Genomic DNA, 27129 nt, shown 5'->3' on the forward strand with positions numbered 1-27129 from the left:
GAACAGGTCCTGCTGAACGAAAATGCCCAGGGTGATCTGATAAATGAGTAGCTAAACCATCTGAGCCCCATTCAGCTGGCAGGAGAATTACTGCAGAGATAAGAGGGTTCTGGCTTTGTTTCTTTGCCTACTGTTTGTGTTATCCACTCTGAAGCCATCCCTATTACTGCCTCTGTCTTCGTGCAGATCTGCACAGCTTACTTTTGGGCAGTCTATTGTTTAGCAAAGATGACACCTTTTATAGTACGGTATAACACAGGTCATTGAACGGAAAGTTTTAAAAGGCAGAACTTGCAAGATGGCATTTTAGTCTGGCACCAGTAAGTTTACGGCTTTAACTTTAGTTTATGTATACTTTTTCTAAACGTTCTGGGGAAAATGTATCATTAACTGAACCATGGTTGCATTTATTCATTGTGTGATAAATGTGTCCCAGTGGGACAGTTTATCACCTGACTGTGTCCTTGATTTCAAACCTGTTCTGTCCAGAGATATATGGAGCCCTGCAGACTTTCACTGTATCACATAAGTCAACCTATGTTAAGTCTTTTAAATATATTCAAGGCTGACATGCAGTCCATATGCACTCAGCTTTCTGTGCTTCATGCACACTGCAGACTGGTGGAAAGGAAGCCTGTGGCTTTAAGGAAGGCGGAGCCACTGGGTCGCCAGTGTAGTGAGCCTATAAGAGATAGCTCAATACAATAGACTAGTAGACTTATCTAGAAGTGTCACAGTAATGCCTGAGTGTCGCCAAGTCTTTGGCGACCTGTTCCTGATGCAACTGAAAACTGAAGATTACAGACTCAAATCAAACCCCGAAATAAACTGAGGCGCTGCATTTTACCAAAGAGGACTTTAGGGGTCAGTCAGCGGAGAGAACTGCGAAGTGAATTAGGTGAGTTCAAAAAGTGAATTGAAATGTCTGTTTAGAGCCACTGTGTGGATCCATGTCTTGTCTGTCTGTTGTTTTGTATGTCGGTGCCAGCACGGCAGACACAATTGCTTAATGCAACTTGAGATCTTATTCGGATTATTTTTTTATTATATTTTATTTTTATTTCTATATCTTGTGGTTGTTTTTGATTGTTTTTCACTGACAGAGCCGTATACTAAAAGGAACAACTTAGTCCAGAGCAAAATGATTTAAAAACTTGCAATATCATAAAAAAAACGGAGGGAAACGTGTGAATATGTATCTCTATATGTTTGTCTATACTGATAACTATAAAGGATACGTGTTTTATATGCTTTATAGGTCTGCAATGGCACAGAAGTTATATAATCGTTCTCTTTAATTCTTAGGCTGCAATATTAATTTAGGTCTTTTCCTCTTAAACAAAAGGGAAATACAATTCACTGTGTATCATCATTGCCAAATAGCTGACTGTGTGTTGTGGCGTGAGTCACCTGCCTGCTGGAGGGCTTTTAACCATTATTATCTCAATCCGGTAAAGTGAGGGGGGTGTGCGCGCTGTTTGCTTGCAGCACAGGTAGAGCGAGTATGGTTGCTCGGAAACCGCTGCAGGGGTGTCGTGAGCGGGGTGTGAACTCCTGTCAAGGCCTGAGCGTGACGGCCGTAAGCTTGAATTCAAGGCAAACCGGTGGTGTTTTACATCACTAGGAAGCTCAGCGGACCCCCTCCTTTCTCGACCCCACTGCCACTGAGTTGTCTTCGTAGTTAGCCTTAGCTTGTCTTCTTATTGTATAAACAGATAAGTCACATTTGACCATAAGAAGGCCCACATTCTCCAGTCGGATTATCTGACTTAGCCGACTTGGACATCTGCATGACTACATCATTTGTGTAATCCTGTTGCCTGTAAATGCTAATATGGTTAACCGCCAGGATGAACTGTCTTTGCACCTGTTGCAAGAGGAAGCACAAGCCCCTGGGGGTTCATTATCAAGGATCATGTTGCTTCCCGTCCCCGCCGAACCGAATCGATGGCCCTGGCCAGGGGGATTGCATGCCTTCTTGGGCAGTTTGGCTCAGACTGATGGCTCAGGCTTCCTGTTGTTTTAGAGCTTTGTTTCTCTCCAGCTGTCAGGCTAGCACATAAATATGGCTCATAAGAGACCAGGAACGAGGGAGCCATGTTCTTTTCAGTCATCACTCCTACATTGTCAGGAGGACAGTGTGGCTCTAACTGTGCATGCACCTCTTTAGTTTCCAGAAGAGATGATTCTGAGGATGCATTGTAATCGTGTAATAATGACGTCTAATTAAACTCAGCCATGCAACAAAAAGCAACTGAGCTCACCCCTGATGCACTATTTTTAAGGCTCATCTAAAACACATCTTATGACTTTCTAAGCTTTCTCCACTTGAGACTGAAACCCAGTTGAAACATTTAAATGGCCTGTTTGAGGCCATTTATGTTGCATTTACTCTATGTATGCCCCAGAAATATTAGATTACTCCCCCTTTGAATAATGTACACATTGTTTATACAGCCCTGACACATAGTTGACATGACACGAGCATTCAGTTCATTTGGCGTGGGGGCGTTCTTGCAACATCAGGTATATCTGTGGTAACAGGAGGAGCCCCCTTGAACTTTCCTGTTCAAGAGGAACAGGATTGCAAAACACCAGCACAGCACAGTCCAGTTTTAAAATAAACTAAACTTATTAAGCGACACAGTCTGTAGAAATTGAAATTCGAAAGTTGGTTACACAGTTCACACCCATGAATGCAATGCTGAACTCAGGCTCATGGAGTTTGCAAGCCACAGGTGAAATGTAAAGCTCAGTACCTCTCTATAGGAAAGGGAAAAAAAATGGGTGTATTTTTTCTTTTGTTTTCAGCTGACACAGCTACACCTTTGTACTAACACGGTAAATAAAATGTAAAACATGGAGGGTAATACAACTTTTTCATAGCATGTTTTGACACAATGTGTTAGCAATGACTTTAATGAAGGTCCTGTTCTATTATGATGCAAGATCTAAATCGTATGTTAGTAACACCTGTGTTTACCTTCGATTTCATGTCAGAATGCTTTTGTGATAAAGTAGTTCTACACTGGTTCTCCAAACCCACAGCAAGTGTGTTTACATGCCATTTAATTCAGGTCTACAAAAGCAGACATGACCAGTAGTGACCTTTTCCACCATCTATTGCTTTCATGCTTTGAATGAGGAATACTCTGAATAGAACATTTTGAAAGGCACATTCTCCAGGTGTGCTCGGACACCAGTGTCCTGAAAGGCCATAGGAAATTGTTGTCACCCAAAAGCCATTATTAAATATCTGGTCTAATGAGAATCACCTGGCTCTGCTTTTAGAGTGTTTTTTAGTGTCCTATACGATGATCTGTTTCACTTGACCTACTTTTGATTTGATTTTATTTTTTTGCCAAATTCATTCATGGCTGTTTTTTAATATAGGTACACCAGAAGCAGGGGCAGCCAGCCGGGCGATCTGAGTGTTTCCTGGCTTTGATGCGACCCGAGGGTGCCTGGAGCATGTCCACAGTGGGCCTGACTGCCCAGGAGATCTCTTTTCCCATAGAAAACCCCTTTCTCCGGGGCAGCTACTGTCACAGCATGGCTGGATCTAAACCCTCCTGGAGCGATCGCCATGTACTGGACAAGTGAGTGTTGTGGTGCACTTCATTAGAGACAGACTTTAGAAAGGATGTGCATGTCATGTTGAAATTGCATGGTTCAGGTTAGTCTTACATTTTCTGTTAATTTCAATATGTCACATTTCTGTGACGAAGCACTGCTGTTCTGAAATGTCATTCTTCTTTTCTAGCAGCTTCTACTTCAGTATGGACAGGGCAAACATAGATCACAGCTATCGTGCCCAGCAAAAGGGGCCACCTCCAAGTTATGAGAGTAAGTTAAATATCTTTATTTCCTTTTCTTTCTTTTTCGTACAGGATGTACCTTTTAAACTACACAAATGCTGCATTGCATGAATTCTCTTTCATTGTTTGTTATTTCACATACTGGACAAATTGTTGTAACCTGAATATTATAAAGTCAGTGTAGTATTATAGTATTCTATTTTTATTGTCTTTAATTTACTTTAATTATTTATCAATCTGCCACTTCTCTGATGGTTATTATTTTTTCAACTTACTTTTTTGGCAGGACATAAACACAGTCCCAACTCACAGAGAATACTCTCAAAGAAATCCCGGCCTTCCCAACTCTTCCTGTCCTCCAGCAATGAACCTTCCACCCCAAGTCCTGCTGATGATGACCTGCTGATGAGGCTGTCATTTAACGAGTTGAACAGCCCACCACAGACACCTAGCAGATGCTCTAAGCCTCTACCCCCTATTCCCCCACAGACAGATATCTCCCATGAGCAGGCTATGGACAGTGAGGTAGAATTTTTCACAAGTTCAGACGACAGCTGCCGCCTGGTGTCTGATCAATTTTCTAAATCAGCTTTTAGAAATCCTCTATCTCACCGAAGGAGCTTCAGGGACTGTGGGCAGATTAACTACGCTTACTACGATGGGCCATTAGGACCGCAAAGCCCGCAGCAACCCCAACAGCACCATCAGGCAAATCCTCCACAGGAGGTACGGGAACAGTATGAGCAGCAGCCACAGGAAAGACCCGCTCAGAGGAGGCTACGACGCTCTCTCTCTGGACCAGCTGGATCTTTACACAAGCTGCCACGACCCACATGCCCAAAAAGGTACCCCAACAATATGGATAAACCAGAGGTTCCCCCTCCTATACCTCCACGTAACGTCAAGACAGATTGCAGGCGCTGGTCAGCAGAAGTCTCATCTGGGGCTTACAGCGATGAGGACAAACCACCCAAACTGCCTCCAAGAGGCCCTCTGTCCACAGGCAGCTCCCGCACTCCCAGCCCTAAGAGCCTCCCAACATACACTAACGGGGTGATGCCCCCAACCCAAAGCTTTGCACCAGATCCTAAGTATGTAAGCGGTCGGAGTTTACAGAGACAGAACAGTGAGGGCTCCCCATGTATCCTTCCTATTATGGAGAATGGCAAGAAGGCCAGCACCACACATTACTACCTTCTGCCTCAGCGGTCTCCTTTTGCAGACTCGCCTTGTGACTGCCACACCAGAAAGAAAGCACAGGTGGATTTTGTTTGAAAAGTTTTTGTGGAAGTAATAGAAGACTATACTGTACATGCGCAAAACCCACTTGACAAAATGGTGAAATTGGACACCAACAACCTTTTTAAACTGCTGCTTTTACCTTTTTTCTTTTTTCTTTTTGTAATACCCCTTATGTATTTTGAACGCACAGGGTATTTGTGCACTGTGTACAGTTACTGGTAATATTGAAAAGATATTTTCTGTGAAAACCATGTCTAACTAAAGATTGTGGGCAAAGTTCAACAGTCTATAGCTTATTTTTTTTTAAATATATTTTAATTTTATGACATTCAATATTTTGCTCTGTTTTAGTAAAGATGTGGTACAGCCAGAAAGTACAAGCGGGCCTTGTACCTTGTGTGCTCAGTGTTTTGTGTCTGATGTGGTGTGGATGTTTTGTGAGATGCACTGGGGCTTTTTGATGGTGCTTTTGCATCTCACAAGGGACAAAAAGGTCAGTAATGTAACCATGTATCACTTAATATATGAAGTCTAAATACAAGTCCGATGAATTTATAACAAAATGAAGGATTCTAGCACGTGCCGATTCTGTTTGCTATTATATCAATACTGATATGGGTTTCGCACCTTGATGTAGTGTCAGTCTTACTCAGGCTGACTACTTCAAAGTAAATTTGTGTTGTGTATTGTTGTTTGTTTGTTTTTTCACCCCATATGGCACATTGTCATGGTACATTTTGTACTAGTAGGTGGGTTCATTACTAGTAGCTAACCATATTTCTTTTGGATTGTCCAGTGCAGCTGAGTATGGTGTAGCGTCTTGAGTGTATTTGTGTGTGTATGTGCAGTGGATGTGTTTGCGCATATGTGCATGTGAACAGCAGTTGGGAAACGTGTTTAATTAGTAAAGAATTGTCAACAATGCTTGTTACTGTGCAACACTTGTTAGCAGTGCCCGCTTTTTAGTAGAGCCTTCTAAGAAGTGCACACATTTGATTTATTTCTGTCAGTCTCCAGATCTGTTTTATTGCACAGGAACTGGTCTGTTGACTGTCAGCGAATGTGTGCTGTTCTTCCAATTGAAGCTACTTCTTTTTCTTCTTTTTTTTCTGGTCAAGCTGTGAGTCATTGCTTGAAACAAATTTGCCTCAAGTACTACCTCACTTTGATATAATCCTTATACCTTTACAAACTCCCTGCTTTAAATTGTGTTCAAAGGTGAAATTTGAAATTGTAATCCACGAGCGATGAGGTAACGGCTCCATATGTGACCTAACACTTGTAGAAAAAGACAATGAATTCAAACGCAAAATCTGTTCTAACCGGATATCCTAATATGGAGATTTTAGATGAAATAGATTTTAGATGAGAGATGTTTGACTAATCTGTTAATACAAATGCATTACAAAGACAGTACAGGGTTTACCTACCTGACACAGACTTTCCTGTTCTGCACATGCATTCCTGCCTTACATGATTGCAGTGGGTGTGGTCTGAAAGACTTTGGCTGCTGGCAGCCTACAAAATGTATGATTTTTTTTTTTTTTTTTTTTTTTAATTGTTGTACATTATCCACAAGGCGTCAGGATGATATAGAAAATGTAGCACATGTATTGAAGTAACCCTTGGTATCAAACACGGTGTTCAGTTTGGGAAACAAATAACTACTAAGGTCAATCGGTCATTGAAGTATCTTTTTTTTCTTCTCTTCCTTCTGTTCACAGATCTTACCAACACAATGTTGCTTTTGACTTAAATGTTTGGAAAAATGTTTACATCATACACAAAAAAACAAACTATTTAATCTTAAGGTATTCGTATGTCTTATTAGAAATGTTAAAACAGAATGAAGACTAGTTTATCAAGAGATAACACTCTGCTGTGGCGAAGACATGCACTGGGAGAGTTCAGTATGCTGTGTACAGTATTTAACAACTCCATTTGTTATTATGAATAGTTGATAAGTATATAGTCTTTAAAAAGAAAGCAATAATAAAGTGACTTATTTATAAGCTTGCTTCGTCCTGTGTCTTGAACCTGTGTAAGAGTGAACTCTCAACTCAGCTGTTTGGCCTGTTTTATCACCCACACGCCCTCATGGTGTACTTTATTGTGACTGGCTTCGATCCAAAGAAAGAAGAGTGACAGGTGTACAGTAGAATGCCTTCCTCTTCCTGGTTATAACTAAATTTCCTCCTGCACGATTGCTTCATCGTTCCTTGGCAGCGGGCTTTGCACCCACTGCTTTTAAAGCCCTTTTAACACTGTTACAAGTGTTTTATTCTCAATTTGAATCCTTGTGGTTAGGCGTGGAGCCAAAACCACAGTGAACCCCATCAGAGGTCAAATAATTACTAAATGAGCCACAGTTCAGCTCCAATTACAATACTGGCGGAGACCTTAGTGATTTGTATTTCTGCTGATTTGCTTAAGACAGTGACTTCTCTCAATGAAACAAAAGGTGACAGTTTAAGTTAAGTTGTCTAGGCCACCTGAAAACCTTTTCACTTGGTTCTCGCTTAGGTGAGTTACTAAGCAACAGCATGCGTGTTGACTATAGCTACCAAAGAAAGACTCACTGCGCTTTTAAAATAATTGCTGGAGGCAAGAAAGACAAAAAAATAGCAAAATTAACAGGAAGACCGGTTTGCACTCAGATTGAACATAGTTTATTAATCGGTATTCTAAGATCCTTTCCCTTTAGTGGCACTACAAGTCACAAATGCATTAAGTCATAATGGACACAAGACTTATATTTCTCTCTGTAGCCACAATTTCATAGAAACTGGAACAAAAGAGATCCTGAAAGTTCTATTTTTTTTTCTCTCCATTAAATTTCAACACCCCATACACAAACATACAATATGTATGGCTTATCTTTCAGTTTCTCATCAAATACATTTCCTGCCTCAATTAATTAAACTCTGGCACTCTGGAGGCATTAATGAGTGAAATAAACTAATTTCTGTGATAAAAATATTATGATTTTTGTAATTATTCCCTTAATTGCTATACAAATTCTACTTTGCTGGTTACACTACAGTTCTTTGTGTTAAAGAGCCCATATACAGTATGTTTAGGTGTTTCTGTAGGACTTCATAGGTCTACACTATAGAAATAAAAAGTAGGAATGGTCATATTGGAGAAGTGCTGATGATGCAGTATATCTATAGCTAGACTATCCACAATCTCATATATTTTCAAGAGAGGATGGAGAAGTATGGATTGTGTGTCTTCCTCTACTCCATCACACAGAGGAACGCACATACACACACAAAACAAAAATCATGAAGCTAGACTAAAAAATAAGTTCCATTGTTTGCATTAACTTCATGTTTAGGCATAACTTTTCTTATCGTTTGCTGTGAGGTGATTTGTAAATATTTAACTCGGGCTGCAGTGCTGCTGGTTAAATTTTATTCAGGTCACAGTACCTGTGTAGGAAATATAGAACATCAAGCAAAGGTAAAGAACTTGCTCAGTGTACCACCTCTATTGAGGCACTAGGTGGAGACAAAACCAAATCAAGGGCTTATCTCAAAAGAACCAAAGTTAAGTTTGTTTTTCTATCATGAATCAGCTGCAAATACATGCAAAAGTAGTTTGATTTCCTTTCTATGAAAAAAATATCTTAAAATTCCATTAAAGGCCATGGTCTGTGTGTCTTTCTCCTTTGACTCTTCAAAAGCGAAACACTTAAAATAAGCACATCTATGCCATCTAGTGGCAGGTGACTGTGGACTGCAGAGCCCTAGTCTGGATTATTTTCTTGTTGGGGTGTCAAAGTTTTTTTTGTTTTTTTTAATGGATAAAAATAGAGATGCTGTTTAAAAAACAAAAACGAACAAAAAACAGAAGCACCTATCTGATACAGCAAAACCATTGCATAGATACTGTGTAACATTTTAACTGGACAGATGTTTACAAATATACAAATGTGTGTATTTGAATGCTACAGTAAGCATTTTTTTTGTTTCACTACTGTTAGATGTTAATTGTAACAAGCTCAATAGAGATATATCATAGAGTATAAGCAGTAGCTAGCCCATATTGCATATTGTTTAATAACACTAAAGACAAAATTAACTTGTTATTTAACAAAATTATCTATAGATAATACAGTGGGTTTCTCAGTTTGTGCATTCAGAAAATGTAGATTTTCCAGGCAAAAACTTCAGGTTAAAAGAGATTTATTGTTATTTTTACTATTTGAACAGTGCTGAGAAAGATATGTCAAGAGAGGATAAAAAGAGAAATGGTGCTCCATGATATGTTGGTGTGGAAAATAATATACGTGCAAAAACATGTGCATTAAATTTAAGTTCTTATAAATAAATGATAAATAGCAAAACAACTTCAAAATGTTTTAAAATTAAAAGATGATAGTTCTTACTGATCTTTAAGTAAGATTATTAGCGATTAAAACAGTAACTAATTGCTTAATTTTATATAATATAGTGAATATATCAGTTTCTAAATGTTTTCTGATCTATAAGTGCCTGCCAGTCCCAAGTTGGAAATTCCTGAAAGACAAAGTCAAAAATCATATTTTTAAACATTGCTGAAAAATAGTTTAAAATAATTATTGCATTATTAATAACTAATCATAAATAATTATTATAATAAATCTCTGAATATGATAGTAATTAGAGTAAGACATACGTGTATCAGTGAAGTCAAAGAAATCTCCCTCAAGAAAAGACAATCTTCTCCTCTGAGAGTTGCTCCTTTTCCTAAAAAAGAAAAGGATGCTTGTTTGTGTTTTTACTCAATGACTGAACACAAAAAGCGATTTTTTTCCCCAGAGTACATTACAGGAAAACGCGCAGAAGGCATCATAACCCACCAAGTATACGTATGTCTCCTTTTGAAAATGACAGCAATGACGATTATAATGAAGAGCAGGAGCGCTACTGCGAGTGAGCCAAACAGTGCTCCATAGAAACCTGGACCTCGGCGGAAAAGGTCACATTGTGGACCATAAAACTGCTCCAGGCTGGTTTCGTAGCACCTGGGTAAAATTCAAAAGAGGTTTAATAAAAATAGTTTTTACAAAAAAAACTAGATTGATAGATTGATAGATAGATAGATAGATAGATAGATAGATAGATAGATAGATAGATAGATAGATAGATAGATAGATAGATAGATATTTTATTACCTGCAGACTGAGCCTGTGTAAATGTCATTTAAACATTCTCCGTGTCCATTGCAGTAATCAGGGTTTCTTTTGCATGGTCCAACACACTGCCATTGACCATTAATAATCTCTTCAGTGTAATTAGCAAACTGAGTGCAGTTAATAAAAGGCTTCAACTCTGTGATATCTACAAGATTTCAAAACATATATATATTCAACATACTATAATGTAAAATAAACAGGACAAATTCTAAAAAAATGGATAAAGAATGGCTGATTGTGCTTTACATTTAGAACAACATACAACACACTTACTAGTAATGGCAGGTGCCTCAAAGCTGAGATCATTTAACTCCACACTTTGATTACCAAAAGCCAAAGAAATTTTGTTGAGGTTATTTTCATTTTGTAGGATATTCTTCAAAACCACACTAAGATGAGTGTTAATAAACTCGATTTGAGTTTCATTGTTTTGATACTGATACTCCGCCAGGCTCTTTGCAACAACACTTCCTTCACTACAAAAAATGGTAGAAATGTTATGAGAAAACAGCTATCTCTTTCTTAAAAGGTAATAATAAATGTAACAAATAGTTTAATAAATGTTGAAGGAAAATTTACCTTAATTTGATTACTTTAACTGTTTTATAGGCCTGGGGATCTGCTTGTCTACACAGGCTTCTGAGCTGTAAAAAAAAAAAAGGACAGAAGGGATTATGCAACATTTCAGATAAAAGATTTAAATAATTTTATATTTTTTTGTATTACAAAATACTTTGTAATACTAATTAAAAATAATAACTCATAATATTAAATATGAAGAAAATTATCTGTACCTGTGCTTCTAATTTGTTGATGAATATCTGTGATTCAGGTGAAGTTAAATTAAGAAAAGCCTGGGTAAAAGTGACGTTGAATTTGAAAGTAATGTTTACTTTGCGCACGGGTGCAGTATCTACAAAAAATTGAAAAATTTTAAAAGCCATTTATGAAAACATTTCACCTTGGACATGCAAAAGTGGGGGAGAAAACACAGGTATAACGCAAAAAGTCAAAATATCAATTTATGTAAAAGGTAATGAAAATATATTATTTTTAAGAAAAACTATAAGGAAATGAAAAACCTCACCAATGATTGGGACAGTGTTGTTTTCTCCATAAGAACATGAGTCTCCATAGGCAAAATCTTGGCACACAATTGTTGTCAAAGAGGATGTCAAATTTGTGGGGAGAGTAATTGATGAAGAAAAACTAACTGTTGCTGACGATGTAGGAGAACTTGTGACAGAGCCTACAATTGTTGTTTCACTGGTGGATGTATCAGTTAAATAGGTCACAGATGTGGTTGAAGAGGAGAAAGAAGAAGATGTACGGCTGGGAACTGTAGTACTTGAGTTGGGCTGTAGAACTGTAGCTTGTGAGTCAGGAAGTGCGGTTGTCATTATCTCAGAAGCCTGAGTAGTTGTTCCTTTGTTCTCTGTTGTACTAGAACCTGTTACCAGTGCTTGAGTACGTTGTTCAGTGTATGTTGGCGTAAAACTAGTGGTTTCTGAAGTAACTGTGGAAGGAAAACTGGAGGAAGTCTCTGAAGTTGTCACCAAAACAGTTGTTGTGGAATGGTCCATGTTGGTAGATAGAGTAATTTCATTGGTGGTGACTGGTGGGACAGACTCTGTAGACTGTGTTGTTCCTGTTTGTGCCATTGTTGTAATAGAAGTTGTTGGTGATTCAGGGTGTGCAGTTTTCATTGTCGCAGAAGTCTCAAGAGGTGTTGCTTTGTTCTCTGTTGTACTGGTGCCTGTTACAGCTGTTTGAGTACTTTGTTCTGGGGATGTTGGAGTAAAACTAGTGCTTTCTGAAGTGACTGTGGAAGGCGAACTGGAGGAAGTCTCTGAAGTTGTTGTGGAATGGTCCATGTTGGTAGTTAGAGTAATTTCATTGGTGGTGACTGGTGGGACAGACTCTGTAGACTGTGTTGTTCCTGTTTGGGCCATTGCTGTAATAGAAGTTGTTGGTGATTCAGGGTGTGCGGATGTCATTGTCTCAGAAGTCTCAAGAGTTGTTGCTTTGTTCTTTGTTGTACTGGTGCCTGTTACAGCTGTTTGAGTACTTTGTTCTGGGGATGTTGGAGTAAAACTAGTGCTTTCTGAAGTGACTGTGGAAGGCGAACTGGAGGAAGTCTCTGAAGTTGTTGTGGAATGGTCCATGTTGGTAGTTAGAGTAATTTCATTGGTGGTGACTGGTGGGACAGACTCTGTAGACTGTGTTGTTCCTGTTTGGGCCATTGCTGTAATAGAAGTTGTTGGTGATTCAGGGTGTGCGGATGTCATTGTCTCAGAAGTCTCAAGAGTTGTTGCTTTGTTCTCTGTTGTACTAGTGCCTGTTACAGCTGTTTGAGTACTTTGTTCTGGGGATGTTGGAGTAAAACTAGTGCTTTCTGAAGTGACTGTGGAAGGCGAACTGGAGGAAGTCTCTGAAGTTGTTGTGGAATGGTCCATGTTGGTAGTTAGAGTAATTTCATTGGTGGTGACTGGTGGGACAGACTCTGTAGACTGTGTTGTTCCTGTTTGGGCCATTGCTGTAATAGAAGTTGTTGGTGATTCAGGGTGTGCGGATGTCATTGTCTCAGAAGTCTCAAGAGTTGTTGCTTTGTTCTCTGTTGTACTAGTGCCTGTTACAGCTGTTTGAGTACTTTGTTCTGGGGATGTTGGAGTAAAACTAGTGCTTTCTGAAGTGACTGTGGAAGGCGAACTGGAGGAAGTCTCTGAAGTTGTTGTGGAATGGTCCATGTTGGTAGTTAGAGTAATTTCATTGGTGGTGACTGGTGGGACAGACTCTGTAGACTGTGTTGTTCCTGTTTGGGCCATTGCTGTAATAGAAGTTGTTGGTGATTCAGGGTGTGCGGATGTCATTGTCTCAGAAGTCTCAAGAGTTGTTGCTTTGTTCTCTGTTGTACTAGTGCCTGTTACAGCTGTTTGAGTACTTTGTTCTGGGGATGTTGGAGTAAAACTAGTGCTTTCTGAAGTGACTGTGGAAGGCGAACTGGAGGAAGTCTCTGAAGTTGTTGTGGAATGGTCCATGTTGGTAGTTAGAGTAATTTCATTGGTGGTGACTGGTGGGACAGACTCTGTAGACTGTGTTGTTCCTGTTTGGGCCATTGCTGTAATAGAAGTTGTTGGTGATTCAGGGTGTGCGGATGTCATTGTCTCAGAAGTCTCAAGAGTTGTTGCTTTGTTCTCTGTTGTACTAGTGCCTGTTACAGCTGTTTGAGTACTTTGTTCTGGGGATGTTGGAGTAAAACTAGTGCTTTCTGAAGTGACTGTGGAAGGCGAACTGGAGGAAGTCTCTGAAGTTGTTGTGGAATGGTCCATGTTGGTAGTTAGAGTAATTTCATTGGTGGTGACTGGTGGGACAGACTCTGTAGACTGTGTTGTTCCTGTTTGGGCCATTGCTGTAATAGAAGTTGTTGGTGATTCAGGGTGTGCGGATGTCATTGTCTCAGAAGTCTCAAGAGTTGTTGCTTTGTTCTCTGTTGTACTAGTGCCTGTTACAGCTGTTTGAGTACTTTGTTCTGGGGATGTTGGAGTAAAACTAGTGCTTTCTGAAGTGACTGTGGAAGGCGAACTGGAGGAAGTCTCTGAAGTTGTTGTGGAATGGTCCATGTTGGTAGTTAGAGTAATTTCATTGGTGGTGACTGGTGGGACAGACTCTGTAGACTGTGTTGTTCCTGTTTGGGCCATTGCTGTAATAGAAGTTGTTGGTGATTCAGGGTGTGCGGATGTCATTGTCTCAGAAGTCTCAAGAGTTGTTGCTTTGTTCTCTGTTGTACTAGTGCCTGTTACAGCTGTTTGAGTACTTTGTTCTGGGGATGTTGGAGTAAAACTAGTGCTTTCTGAAGTGACTGTGGAAGGCGAACTGGAGGAAGTCTCTGAAGTTGTTGTGGAATGGTCCATGTTGGTAGTTAGAGTAATTTCATTGGTGGTGACTGGTGGGACAGACTCTGTAGACTGTGTTGTTCCTGTTTGGGCCATTGCTGTAATAGAAGTTGTTGGTGATTCAGGGTGTGCGGATGTCATTGTCTCAGAAGTCTCAAGAGTTGTTGCTTTGTTCTCTGTTGTACTAGTGCCTGTTACAGCTGTTTGAGTACTTTGTTCTGGGGATGTTGGAGTAAAACTAGTGCTTTCTGAAGTGACTGTGGAAGGCGAACTGGAGGAAGTCTCTGAAGTTGTTGTGGAATGGTCCATGTTGGTAGTTAGAGTAATTTCATTGGTGGTGACTGGTGGGACAGACTCTGTAGACTGTGTTGTTCCTGTTTGGGCCATTGCTGTAATAGAAGTTGTTGGTGATTCAGGGTGTGCGGATGTCATTGTCTCAGAAGTCTCAAGAGTTGTTGCTTTGTTCTCTGTTGTACTAGTGCCTGTTACAGCTGTTTGAGTACTTTGTTCTGGGGATGTTGGAGTAAAACTAGTGCTTTCTGAAGTGACTGTGGAAGGCGAACTGGAGGAAGTCTCTGAAGTTGTTGTGGAATGGTCCATGTTGGTAGTTAGAGTAATTTCATTGGTGGTGACTGGTGGGACAGACTCTGTAGACTGTGTTGTTCCTGTTTGGGCCATTGCTGTAATAGAAGTTGTTGGTGATTCAGGGTGTGCGGATGTCATTGTCTCAGAAGTCTCAAGAGTTGTTGCTTTGTTCTCTGTTGTACTAGTGCCTGTTACAGCTGTTTGAGTACTTTGTTCTGGGGATGTTGGAGTAAAACTAGTGCTTTCTGAAGTGACTGTGGAAGGCGAACTGGAGGAAGTCTCTGAAGTTGTTGTGGAATGGTCCATGTTGGTAGTTAGAGTAATTTCATTGGTGGTGACTGGTGGGACAGACTCTGTAGACTGTGTTGTTCCTGTTTGGGCCATTGCTGTAATAGAAGTTGTTGGTGATTCAGGGTGTGCGGATGTCATTGTCTCAGAAGTCTCAAGAGTTGTTGCTTTGTTCTCTGTTGTACTAGTGCCTGTTACAGCTGTTTGAGTACTTTGTTCTGGGGATGTTGGAGTAAAACTAGTGCTTTCTGAAGTGACTGTGGAAGGCGAACTGGAGGAAGTCTCTGAAGTTGTTGTGGAATGGTCCATGTTGGTAGTTAGAGTAATTTCATTGGTGGTGACTGGTGGGACAGACTCTGTAGACTGTGTTGTTCCTGTTTGGGCCATTGCTGTAATAGAAGTTGTTGGTGATTCAGGGTGTGCGGATGTCATTGTCTCAGAAGTCTCAAGAGTTGTTGCTTTGTTCTCTGTTGTACTAGTGCCTGTTACAGCTGTTTGAGTACTTTGTTCTGGGGATGTTGGAGTAAATCTAGTGCTTTCTGAAGTGACTGTGGAAGGCGAACTGGAGGAAGTCTCTGAAGTTGTTGTGGAATGGTCCATGTTGGTAGTTAGAGTAATTTCATTGGTGGTGACTGGTGGGACAGACTCTGTAGACTGTGTTGTTCCTGTTTGGGCCATTGTTGTAATAGAAGTTGTTGGTGATTCAGGGTGTGCGGATGTCATTGTCGCAGAAGTCTCAAGAGGTGTTGCTTTGTTCTCTGTTGTACCAGTGCCTGTTACAGCTGCTTGAGTACTTTGTTCAGGGGATGTTGGAGTAAAACTAGTGGTTTCCAATGTGAATCTTACTGAAGAGACTGAGCTTGATTTTTGTTGATTCACATTTATGCTATTAAGTTGAATTTCTGAAACAATGCTTTCATTCCTTGCAAACTTAATATTTAAGAGACTCTTCCCCTTATAGTTGTCCAGAATTTGTGGATGTGGCAATGTTTTGTTTTCTTGATCTTTTTTATTTTGATATCCTGTTGAAGGAGACAGTGTTTAAAAAACTATTTGTCAATGCACTTTAAAACAAATCCCATCACATTTGGAAATTCATGTCAAGATTTATGCACAACTGAGACAGTCATTGTTCAAATTGTGAGAAAGTTGTCCTTTGATTGTATACTTGACAATTTAATCCTCTGCCCAACAATGTAGCCATAAAGTTCAAATTCGAGTTAGTTCTGATGGTAGAGTCACATCAGACATATCAACTGTTTTCTTTACCATTGGTTTCTGAATGTGTGAATTTGAAACAACTTCTGAAGCACTTTTCAGATTCTAACTGAGGTTAAAAACGTGATTCTTGAAGACATACCATTTAGAATTCTAAAGAATATAGATATTGTTTTGTCATACATGTGAACCCTGCAATAGACTATAACCTATCCTGCTTCTTGTCCTATGACCACTGAAATTGCTTCCCCCATTGCAATCTTTCATTTTGTTAAGTGGATGGATAAGGTCATTTCACCATTAGACAATTTTTAAATAGGGGCAAATTCATGGCTACACTCAATTATATGTAACCTCACAGTAGTTGCCCATCAACTGATCATCAGCTAGCAATGCAGCAACATAAAAAATAAAGTAAACCTACTACAGAAGAGACGCAAACAGTGGAAATCCGCTGTTTACAATGGCTGAGTCAGCCGTAATGTGGAACGACTTAAGGCCATTTACGCAAAACAGTGCAAAGCAGGTAAAGCATTATATTAAGAATTATGTGTACAGAAATACACTCCAACGTTCTGCAGGTCTATTAATAAGTAGCTTGACATTTGCTTGAAGGAAGTTCAACCAGTTGGTGAATTCCATGATTTAATTTGTTTTTTCCATCATGATTACAACTGTTTATTGTGGTACAAATGAATAACTATTCTTCCAACACTGATTTGTGCAGAAATTACTTATCTCTGGTACATAATGTCCATAAAATGCTTATATTCTTATCGGACATTTTCTTCAGTATTTAACTGAATATGCCAATCACTCTCTGGTCTGTTTCACTTGCTACCTTTTCTTTATTATATGAAATTTAAGTTTAACCCATGAAACCATACATTCCAGTCTGATTGATTTACAGTTATGCATCTGTAAATCTGCAAGTGTGGCACAGATTTTTTTGAATAATAGCTTCATCAGATGTATTTAATAAAATATTCATTCAAATGACTTGAAATTTAAAGAAAAACACAAAAAACACAGAAATTATATTTTGGCTATATTTCTTTCTTTAAAAATAAGAAATCCATTTATCTCATATTAGCTTTAACCACTGTGAAAGGAGTAAAATATATGCTCACACCAAGAAGCAGTCATTCTATTTGCTGGTGTTTTAAATTATATTTACAGTTATTCCCAAGGAACTACCACTACTAAAATTAATTGTCACAACATTTCAGTGGCAAAGATGTATTTCCCATGAGCATGCCTAACAAGTATATATATATATATATATATATATATATATATATATATATATATATATATATATATATATATATATATTTATAGATAGATAGATAGATAGATAGATCTTTAAAAAAAAAAACCTCACACTTACCTTTGTTTTGTGCAAAAAACACACATAATGCAATGAGCACTATGACCACCAAAATAAGTACTATAAGAAAGGTGAAATCCCTCCTCCGGCCATAGAATTGCAGCTGAGTCCACCTTGTCATTTTCCTGTGCATTCAGATGATAATTCCAAACATGAAAATATGAGATATTTCAAGCTCTATAATGTCTTTTACTCCATAAATACATGTAGGCAGACTGTTGTTACATGCTGTGTAATTTTCAGACTGGCAGTATACTGCTTACAATATCCTGTCTAAATTGTCTGTTATTTTATAGCTATGCTCCTGTCAGCACTTGCAAGCCCTATAAACACTTACCTGTTAGTATCGGATCCACTGTATGTCTCATCAGTGATCAACTGGTCAGCTTAGGCGGTTACTGATTGTCCCCTCCCTAAGCAAACTTTTTTATGTACTGTGGTATGGCATTGCAATCATTTATGAAGTTCCTTGGAACTCACACCCTGTATATGATACTTTCGAAAGTCCAGAAAACTGACTCAAGTGAGATCAACAAGGTGTAGGTGGGTGAGGCTGGGTTTGGATAGATGTGATTTTCTTTTCTTTCTTTCTTTTTAAACCAGTATTGGGTATGTAGCCAATGCTACACTGCTAATCACTGTTTAGTGTCACTAATTATACACTTATTGTTTTCAAATGAATGTTCCTATGTACTGTCAAAGGACAGAAAAATATTTAACAAGATAAATTCTTTTAAATTTGCTTTAAAAACCCACTTGTTTCAAGTTATGTGTTATTTACGTAACACTATATCAGTGCATATACTGTATGTGTTCACATTTATTTAGCACCTTTATAGACCCACCGATCACTAAAAGCTTTAGACGTCTGTATGTTTAGTGTCTTCTAGAATAGCAAGTTTATATTCCCGCTGTTTATCCATCATGTGACTTTTTTTAACTTTCTTAAGGATTTTACAGGAAATCAACTGATGGTACTTACATCATGTAAATTTAAGTTATGAAGTGATTATTAAGAGAAATGCACTGTTGTATTAGAACAGCTATTAAAATTAGCGGGTTTTTTTTTATGCATTTGGCAACTAGTCTTTTATATTCCTTGTTTTTAACAGTTACTTTAATTCTCTTTTGACACTCAACACATGATGGTGAGCATGACTAACTCTTTACTCTTTAGAAATGTTATAAATGAGACTTATAGATAAGATGTTTAAATGACGGAATAAAGCCTTTTTAAAAATAGAAAGGTAAACATGATCCCACATGATTAAAATGGATCTCAATAGCAGCAAGAATAAAAAAGCTGCGATGAGATTAAACACAATAGTTTCTGAGTTTAACGTCATAAGACATTTAGTCCACACCTCTGTTTGCTTTTAGAAAATAATTTCTGAAACACTACTCAACAAGAAATATTTTTGTGTGATATGTCATGGAAGACTGCACTTTTTGTTTCAATTGTTTTAATTAAGAACAATAGTTCAAAGTTACACGGGTTGCCCTGCGGCTCAACCAAGTCACTTTTATTCCACAGTCCTGAAGGAAGTCAAGCAATATCAAAAGCCGCAATACTTCAGTTGTGGAATTGTTTATGCTGTATTTTCAAATGGTCACCTGGGCGTTGTCAAGTGGGTACTAACTCACATCAGTATTCTTATCACTGCCTGACTGACGCATGCCATAGTGGTGCAGTATTGACCAATCCAAGATAAAAAAAAAACATTAAAGTCTTAGCATGCGACACACAGAATAAGCAGCTGTTTAAAAAAAAAAAAGTCACTGCTTATTATGAACTTTGGTCCGGTTACATCATTAATGGCGGTCCTTTGATTTTTTTAAAAAACAAAGAATAGTGACTATATCTACAAATTGTAGTGTTTATGTCGCAAAAGATGATGAACGTGGGCTTTGCTGTACTCTGCAAGTAATAATACAAGTCAGTGTTGCACGTATAAATCCACTGATATCTGAATTCGATCTGTAAATATTGAATAAGAAACTGTTGCTATGCTGTTTAATTTAAAACAGAAAAAGGACTGCTGCAAAGTGGTTCCAAAAACAGAGCCTGGCTTTACGTGACATGTGTCCCAAGCCATAAAGTGTCATGACACAGTCAGCAAACACAGGGGTGGAGAATTATCAATTAAACTCCGGCAGCAATCATACTAACAAACGCACCCTTTTTTTTTTTTTATCTTTTTTTTTTATTACTTTCTATTTGACACAACTGATTGTGTGCAGATTCAAATACACAAAGGATGAGAAAAGAAGAATGAACACTGACCAAAGAAGGATGGAATGATTTCAATATTTATGAATCCATTTCAAAGTAAACAAAACAAACTGATATTCATTAAAAATGCTTTGTTAGCGTGAATAAGCAATAAAGGCCTTCGTTAAGACACAGGATAATAAATACAATCTGCAACTAAACCCCAAACAGACGCAGTTATATTGAAATACTTTAATTAGGTCTCATAAAACACCATATGCAAACTGCTGCTGTCTAAAATTATATAACTGTATTAAAGAAAAAGATGCAATTTTATGAAGCATCTGATCAAAAATTAATCACATGAAGAAGCTACTGACAGAGCCAAAACTACAATATGACATATTTTGAGTTTTCATGAACAGTTCACACAGCAAGTCAAATTAGTGAGTTATTTTTCAAAATAATTGTGGCAACTGGATGGTCACGCAAAGTCCACAGCTTTAACTCTCAACATCAGCCTGCTTCTGTCCCTCTTTTGGAGATTCCTCTGTTTCTGTTTCTGTCTCCATTTGGGCTCCTCGGCGCTCTGCCTCTGTTATTGTCATGGGGTGAAGAGGGAAAAATCCGGCCAACCCTACAAAAGATAGGTGAAGACGACAACATTCACAATAAGTATTTCAAACAATACAGAGGAGACAGGTAAATATCCTAACATCTTTTTTAACTTGAGGATAATGACTAAAAAAAGGATAATAAAAAAGAGATAGTATTATCTAAATACTGACAATTTTCACTTTGTGTTTTCAGTAGGAATTTACAATCTATTGATGCTAATGTCATCTGAGGGCACAGCAAACACATCACAGTGCAAAAGTCGTAATTTAGAGTGTGTGCAAAGCAATTAAAGATTACAAAACCTGGTGAAGAAAAAGTAATAAAATGCTAAATAAATATTGTCTAATAGGTGTAGATGCCTACAAAAACAAATCAGGAGTAAACCAGTTCTCAGGAACAGAATGACAATAAAATTTCCCAATGATGAAGACTTCAAAAGAACACGTTTATGCAGCAAATACACACCCAGGAGTTTGGCAACCGGCTTTGTAGGGTGTGCTCCACATCCAATCCAATACTTGATTCGGTCGAAATTGAAACTGACAAGTTTCTCGTTGTAGATGTTCGGAAGCGGGTCGTAGGAACCCAGCTGCTCAATATATTTACCATCTCTTGCCCTTTTGTTGTAAGCTGCCACAATGCGATAAAATGGTCTGTTAGCCTGTTTGTGGCCCGCAAGAGCGAATCGAATCACAACGTGACCTCCGTGGTACTTCTTTAGTAGGAGTGATGCTAAAGAAGAAAATAAGCATCAAAAGCATTGTCAAAGACAGGAAAACATGACTTTCTTTAATTGTTACATACCCATATATGTAAGTATATGTTATACTATTATAGGCATTCAACTACCAAATACAGAAACACATTAAAATCTTACTTAGCACCCACTGTTGTCAACATCTTTGCTGCTTTAAACAAAATTACTTTCTTAAACAATATGAAGCAATGGGAAGACCAAATTTGAAAAGTTCTCTTGCATTTTATTTTTGTTATGTATTCAGGTTTTGTTGAATCCGTTGCTTTTCCCCTTTTTCGTGAAACAATCCCTGCTCCTGCCCTGCACATAAACTCTACTTATATTAAATGTTCTAACTAAGATTAACCTGTTTTAGAGGCAAATATAGCCCAGTATTGCTTCTCATGTGAAAGGATTTAGTTCTTTATGCATTTTACATTAATTTTAATCATTCTAATTGTTTCTAATAATTTCTAATTGTTTGAAGGAAAAAGAAGAAGAATTGAACAGTAAACCATGATTTTTGTTTCTTAGCATTATTCATATTAATAACCTTTGCATGACTTTACTTGCATTTAATCAACCCCACTAAGTGCATGTCTTTGGACTGTGGGAGGAAGTCGGCATATCCAGAGAGAACCGACTCAAACACGTGGACACAGAAAGGCCCTGTTCAAACTTAGGATATTCTTGCTGTGAGACAACAGTGCTAACCACCATGACAGCATGCTGCTAACTAAAAAGTGTAATGTTCTCATATACTCTGACAATAAGCGTGATATTTACAAAAAAAAAAAAAAAAAAAAGACACATACTGGTATGCTGTCAAAATAATTTTGAACTTAAGCAATTGTGTTACACTAATTGCACTACTCAGTTTTGCAGTTTGTATAGTTTTCTAAGACTTTGTGTAACTTTTCTTTCGTTACTTTTTATCTTTTTTGCAGCTGATAAAAGTGTAATCTATGACGCAAATTGCGCAAATTTACCAAACAATGAACTCATTGTCATGCTCAAGAAACTAGTTTGAGAGGATCTGAGCTTTACCCCAAAGTGAGTCTGAGCAATCAGAAGATGGGTACACTGTGGTCTTAAAGGGATGGACACGATCAACAACAATGTTCAGGTACACTGGCATTTAAATTATGCTCAATTAGTACAAAGGGGCCTGAAAATGAGCTGAGAAAATGTCTCCCATACAATTCCACCATCACCAACAGCCATTGGTACAAGGCAGGATGGATCCATGTTTGCATGTTGTTTACAACAAATTCTGAGCCCAGATCTTCTATTTTCCAATTTTGGTGAGTCCATGTGAAGTGTAGCTTCAGATTCCTGTTCTTAGCTAAGAGTAAATGGGAATCAGTGTGATCTGCTGCTGCTCTGGCCCACCTGCTTCAAGGTTCAACGTGTTTTACATTACACACGTTCTCCTACATGTTCTCCTCCCCCCCCCCAAAATATTCAGACCAGCCCATCTGGCACCAACACCTATGCCACATTCTTCCACATTCTGATGCTCGGTTTGAACAGGTCTACGCATATGGAAAATAAACAGTAAAAACTTATAAAAGACTCGCATAAGATGTGGCCTGCTTCATATAGTAGTGAATCATATAAGGCTTATATGATTTACTCATGAAAGTGGCCACTTTCTCGTTACTTTCATATATTGTTTTAGTACATATTCAAAACATACAAGTTTCATTTATATAATTTTTCAAGGGATCTTACATGTGTTTTCACTCTTGTATGCTTTTCATACAAGTTTCACACAAGACAGATACAAACTTTATAAGATTTATATATATCTTTTCCATATGGGTATATGCCCACATGGATAGAGTTTCTGCCACGTGATTGGCACATTAGAGATTTGCATTAATAAGCCGTATACCTAAAAAGAAAAAAAAGGTATGATGGTGAGAATTATAGGGTCGAGTTCATACTGACCACAACAATGGGGGGGGAAGCCTGTTAAGACTTGGATACTCACATAAATGTACCATGGTGTCTGCGGAAATATCCTGCAATAGGCAAAGAGTCACATTTAAAACAAAGTGTAAATAGCTATATTTTATAAATAACACATGACTGTTAATAATCCTGAAAAATATAATTAAACCACATCCGAAGAAAACCTGACTTTGCACAGGCTCTCCCGTTTTAAGAGCGATGGGTTTGAAAAATAAAAATAAGCAAAACTTACCTCAGAGGACGCGTGTAGGACGTAAAGACAAATCTTTTCAGATGCCGCCGCTTTTTAACTCCTTGCACAGATGATGTATTAAACGATAAGAAGCGTATGTTTTCCCCCGGAGAGACAGTGTGACTTTCCTTTAGGGCGCCGCCATGTTTTAAAAGGAAGTTACGTACGGCGGCGTAATTTCATCCCCGGGACGCTAGATGGCGGAGTGGCATTGCTGTCTGCTGAACCACCGTCTACAGAAGGCCCGCACCAGCTATTAATCTGTGCAAGAAAACTAAAGTTAGTAGGGGAGTTCATGTATCAAACTGCAGTATTTCCTGAGTCATTCTGGAGAAAAGACAGCCTGTGAAGTGCCTCTAGAACGGCAATGTAAGTAATTACACATCTACGAATGTTTATAATGCAGGTCACTTAGGACCGAGGCACTTCAGGGAGAGGCAGAAGTCGTAATAATCCTTATGACAGTAAAAGTAGACATCAGACATAAAACATCATACATACATACATCACATTGCTTATTCAAGCCAATATATATTTATTTTTTAACAATTATTTTCTAAACATTGTCCATTTTGCATCTTACAACTTTCAAACAGTATACAATATTACTCTCACAGCCATCAGGATATTAAATACCACCTTGCTCGTTAATTGCAATAGATGGTAGTGTGTTCATTATTTTATGTATATTTTTTTTACCCTTTTTATATGTCCTTTTTTCTCTTCCTTATAGTTATATTCATTTTTGTCTATTTTTTTTTTTTCAATGCCGCAGCACTGGCACATAATTTCTACAATAAAGATATTATGATTCTGATTCTAAATTACAGGGACTACAAATGTAAAGTGTAATTCAATGGAACCAAAAAATGACCACAAAATTGTACTCAGGGAGAGTACTCAAATTCTCAGTGCTTTTGCTGCTTTTATCAATAAATAAAACACAGATTTTAGAGCTTCGTGCTCTGTATTAATTATATTCATTCTATTCAGGGGATGAATAGGCCTACATCAACTGTGAATACACCTAAATGAATACCCAATTGAACCTGAATGAATATTGACAATACCAGCCATTTCATTTATGATTATGAGTTGGTAAATATTATCATCTATCACTCAAAGTAACACTCTCTGGGTGCAACATCATTGCGAGTCATGTAATTCTTCTCATCCTGCCTGTAATTTCCACTTAACACATCTTGCATGAGCAGCACTTTGAGTTTCAAATGAGTTTGGCAGAGTTCCTGAGAGTGATCATGAATTTAGGGGGGGGGGGGTCATTGCTTTGCCTGACGTGTCCCAAGTTTTCTGGCTACTCATCGCCCAACTGCTCCCCCGCCACTGCTGGTCTCGGAACATGGTGATTTCACACTCCTGTTGTGTAAGCCTTGTTTTTCTGTGAGTGTGTGTGACACACATGTGAGGAGAGGTCACCAAAGACACACAAAAAGAGATGGGCCCTTGTTTGTAATTCTGCAAATGTCCAACTATTGCTGGATCACTCAGAGCCCGCAATCGGTTAAAAGAGACGTTACTCAAGAATATGTTTTTCATTTGCTTGTTTTTTTAATTGTTTATATGCCACATTTTGCTCTCAAAAAATCACTTGTACAAGAATGAATCAAAACTAGGAATCATTCATCCATGAAGCATTACATCTGTGTATGCTGCAAAATATTTTACAAGTAAATAAAGACAATGCTCTCCAGAGTTCCAAAAATGAAAAACATTTAATGGTATACTGTGTTGAAAACGTATTTATCATAACCCCTAATTCTTTAATTTGACAGAATAACAAGATTTCAAGCATATTAGTTTAAAAAGATTTGAAAATTTTGTCATTTTGGTTTGTCACAGAAATAATTTCAACACTTAAAACCCTTTCTTGTCAACACACATCATTGGAATTTGCATCATTACTGAGTGACCATGTTTTTTTCCTTCTGTGTAAGAATCTGAAAATGAATAGAGGCTTTACACAGTTAGGCAGCAAACAAAATGCATCTTACATGGTGAATCGGCAATGCATGATTATCTGAACGGTGACATTGATTCTAGTTGTGGCTCACTCTCTCGTGAGGACCCCATGCTCTTTGGGATACCAAGACGAGTTGTTCGTCCTCTAATCATCTGTGACAGTTCAGTTAGAGACGCTCAGATGACCAGATATTTTTCTAAGAAGAAAGCAAGAGGAGTCTTCTTTAAATGAAAGAGGCTGCTCCAGTTGTTTAAGCCATACATGTCTGGATTTAATTTGATTATGGGGAAGACCTTACTAGTGTACTCAAAACTTAGCTTTCACGTTGTGTCCTTTACAAAAGCGCCTGCCTTTAAGTGCAATATATAGGCAATATTTACATTAGAGTTGCAAAAAAAAGAGCATGCTTTCCTCTCTATGCAATATAACAGGATACATCTTTTGGCTTAATTGTTTACATGACTAGAAAAATTTGAAAAATCAATCTTAATTTATAACCTCAGACTAGAATGTTTTTGACTATTTGAAACACTACAGTACTAGGTGATTTTTACATTTCAACTTTATTCACTAAATGTCTCACACTCAAAGACAAATTTCCAGTACTGGACCGGATAGACATTCACCCACCACTGAAATAGACACACTTGTTCAATTGCTTGTTAATGCAAATAGCCAATCACATGACAGAAAAACCTGCTGAAATTCAAATTGAGTTAGAAGAAAGGTGATTTAAGTGACTTTGAACATGATGGCATTTTTTTAATGCCAGATGGGCTGGTCTGAGTATTCCATAAATGACTGATCTGCTGGGATTTTCCCACACAAACCATCTTTAGGGTTTACAGAGAATTGTCCTTAAAAAGAGAAATTATCCAGTGATGGCTGGTGAGTTTTCTTGAACATGACATTGAGTTTACTGCACTCAAATGGCCCCCACAGTCACCAGATCTCAATCTAATAGAGCACCTATGGGATGTGGCAGAATGGGAGATTCACATGATGGAGCAACTGTGTGATGTTATCATTTCAATATTAAGGTTGTTTGATTTAGTGATATGAAAAAGTCATATCATGACATCATTGCTATAGCAACACCTTGTTTTTACATTCTCTAGTGTACACAACAGTAAGATAAGCCTAGGCTTATATACCAGTGAGAATGTAAAATGAGTCAACTAAGTATCAGTAGTTGCATTCCATATGTGATATGGATGGTTAGGGTGTGTACTACTGAAGACAAATGGCTTTAGACTTCACTTTAAGGGACAAATATCAGAATTCCCATGTACATCTTTGCAAGCAAGTGCTCCCAAAATCTGTTTAAGTATTCAACTGAATCCAGAACTGCTTAAAGGTAGACTTATTTGCTGAAAGACACTAAGACTACCTTCTGTTGCAATCAGGTCCCTCCTTGAAACTGTCAGATACAATCAATGACATGTTATACATCTTAGAAAGATGGCCGTCTTTTCTATATTTATAGTCAAAGCACTGCAGTGTTTTTTTCCCTGTATATTTTGTTAAACCTGAAAATGTGAAATTGAAAATGTGCATAAAAGGAGAAGAATAAATCTCAAATCAAATCAAATCACTTTTATTGTCACATCACCTGTGCAGGTACACTGGTACAGTACACGCGAGGGAAATTCTTGTGTGCGAGCTTCACAAGCAACAGAGGTGTGTAAATCTTGATTGATCTTGGGGTTCTTCAGTTTTACTCCCCTATTCAGTTAAATTAGGGCTGGGCGATATGA

The 27129-nt window shown here is 38.1% G+C and overlaps 3 protein-coding genes across 6 annotated transcripts; 1 reads left to right on the forward strand and 2 right to left on the reverse strand.

The window, feature by feature from the left end:
* Window positions 1-698: 698 nt before the first annotated feature.
* On the forward strand, window positions 699-7072 carry errfi1a (ERBB receptor feedback inhibitor 1a). 3 transcript variants are annotated; one of them, XM_040052142.1, is made up of 4 exons: window positions 699-898; window positions 3394-3599; window positions 3767-3846; window positions 4105-7072. In XM_040052142.1, exons 2-4 carry the CDS (start codon window positions 3448-3450, stop codon window positions 5091-5093), a joined length of 1221 nt encoding a protein of 406 aa, XP_039908076.1. In that variant the 5' UTR covers window positions 699-898; window positions 3394-3447; the 3' UTR covers window positions 5094-7072. The 3 variants fall into 3 exon arrangements, with proteins under 3 accessions (XP_039908076.1, XP_039908075.1, XP_039908077.1); XM_040052141.1 differs by having other exon boundaries at window positions 700-898; window positions 3764-3846; XM_040052143.1 differs by lacking the exon at window positions 699-898 and having other exon boundaries at window positions 3575-3676; window positions 3764-3846.
* Window positions 7073-9254: 2182 nt separating this feature from the next.
* LOC120746706 (mucin-3A) lies at window positions 9255-18171 on the reverse strand. 2 transcript variants are annotated; one of them, XM_040052139.1, is made up of 9 exons: window positions 17617-18171; window positions 11330-16030; window positions 11037-11155; window positions 10822-10886; window positions 10516-10718; window positions 10222-10387; window positions 9907-10071; window positions 9723-9793; window positions 9519-9583 (listed from the first exon to the last, which is right to left on the reverse strand). In XM_040052139.1, the coding sequence occupies exons 1-9, from the start codon at window positions 17747-17749 to the stop codon at window positions 9534-9536; spliced, it is 5673 nt and encodes a 1890-aa protein (XP_039908073.1). In that variant the 5' UTR covers window positions 17750-18171; the 3' UTR covers window positions 9519-9533. The 2 variants fall into 2 exon arrangements, with proteins under 2 accessions (XP_039908074.1, XP_039908073.1); XM_040052140.1 differs by lacking the exons at window positions 11330-16030; window positions 17617-18171 and having other exon boundaries at window positions 9255-9583; window positions 11037-11226.
* A 1652-nt stretch (window positions 18172-19823) lies between these two features.
* Window positions 19824-23554, reverse strand: mrps16 (mitochondrial ribosomal protein S16). Its single transcript, XM_040052144.1, has 4 exons — window positions 23392-23554; window positions 23179-23209; window positions 20912-21178; window positions 19824-20465 (listed from the first exon to the last, which is right to left on the reverse strand). Exons 2-4 carry the CDS (start codon window positions 23189-23191, stop codon window positions 20332-20334), a joined length of 414 nt encoding a protein of 137 aa, XP_039908078.1. The 5' UTR covers window positions 23192-23209; window positions 23392-23554; the 3' UTR covers window positions 19824-20331.
* Window positions 23555-27129: the final 3575 nt, after the last annotated feature.

This window comes from Simochromis diagramma, unplaced genomic scaffold (assembly GCF_900408965.1).
Source record: "Simochromis diagramma unplaced genomic scaffold, fSimDia1.1 OVJJ01000389.1, whole genome shotgun sequence".
Taxonomy (NCBI): domain Eukaryota; kingdom Metazoa; phylum Chordata; class Actinopteri; order Cichliformes; family Cichlidae; genus Simochromis; species Simochromis diagramma.

Coding starts and splice junctions, on each gene's coding strand:
- errfi1a (XM_040052141.1), top strand. CDS start 3,448: ATGCGACCCGAGGGTGCCTGGAGCATGTCCACAGTGGGCCTGACTGCC. Junction 3,600..3,763: donor GATCGCCATGTACTGGACAA/GTGAGTGTTGTG, acceptor CTTCTTTTCTAG/CAGCTTCTACTTCAGTATGG. Junction 3,847..4,104: donor GCCACCTCCAAGTTATGAGA/GTAAGTTAAATA, acceptor CTTTTTTGGCAG/GACATAAACACAGTCCCAAC.
- LOC120746706 (XM_040052139.1), bottom strand. CDS start 17,749: ATGCACAGGAAAATGACAAGGTGGACTCAGCTGCAATTCTATGGCCGG. Junction 11,156..11,329: donor CAACACTGTCCCAATCATTG/GTGAGGTTTTTC, acceptor AATTTTTTGTAG/ATACTGCACCCGTGCGCAAA. Junction 10,887..11,036: donor TCAACAAATTAGAAGCACAG/GTACAGATAATT, acceptor TTTTTTTTACAG/CTCAGAAGCCTGTGTAGACA.
- mrps16 (XM_040052144.1), bottom strand. Junction 20,466..20,911: donor GCCGGTTGCCAAACTCCTGG/GTGTGTATTTGC, acceptor TATCTTTTGTAG/GGTTGGCCGGATTTTTCCCT.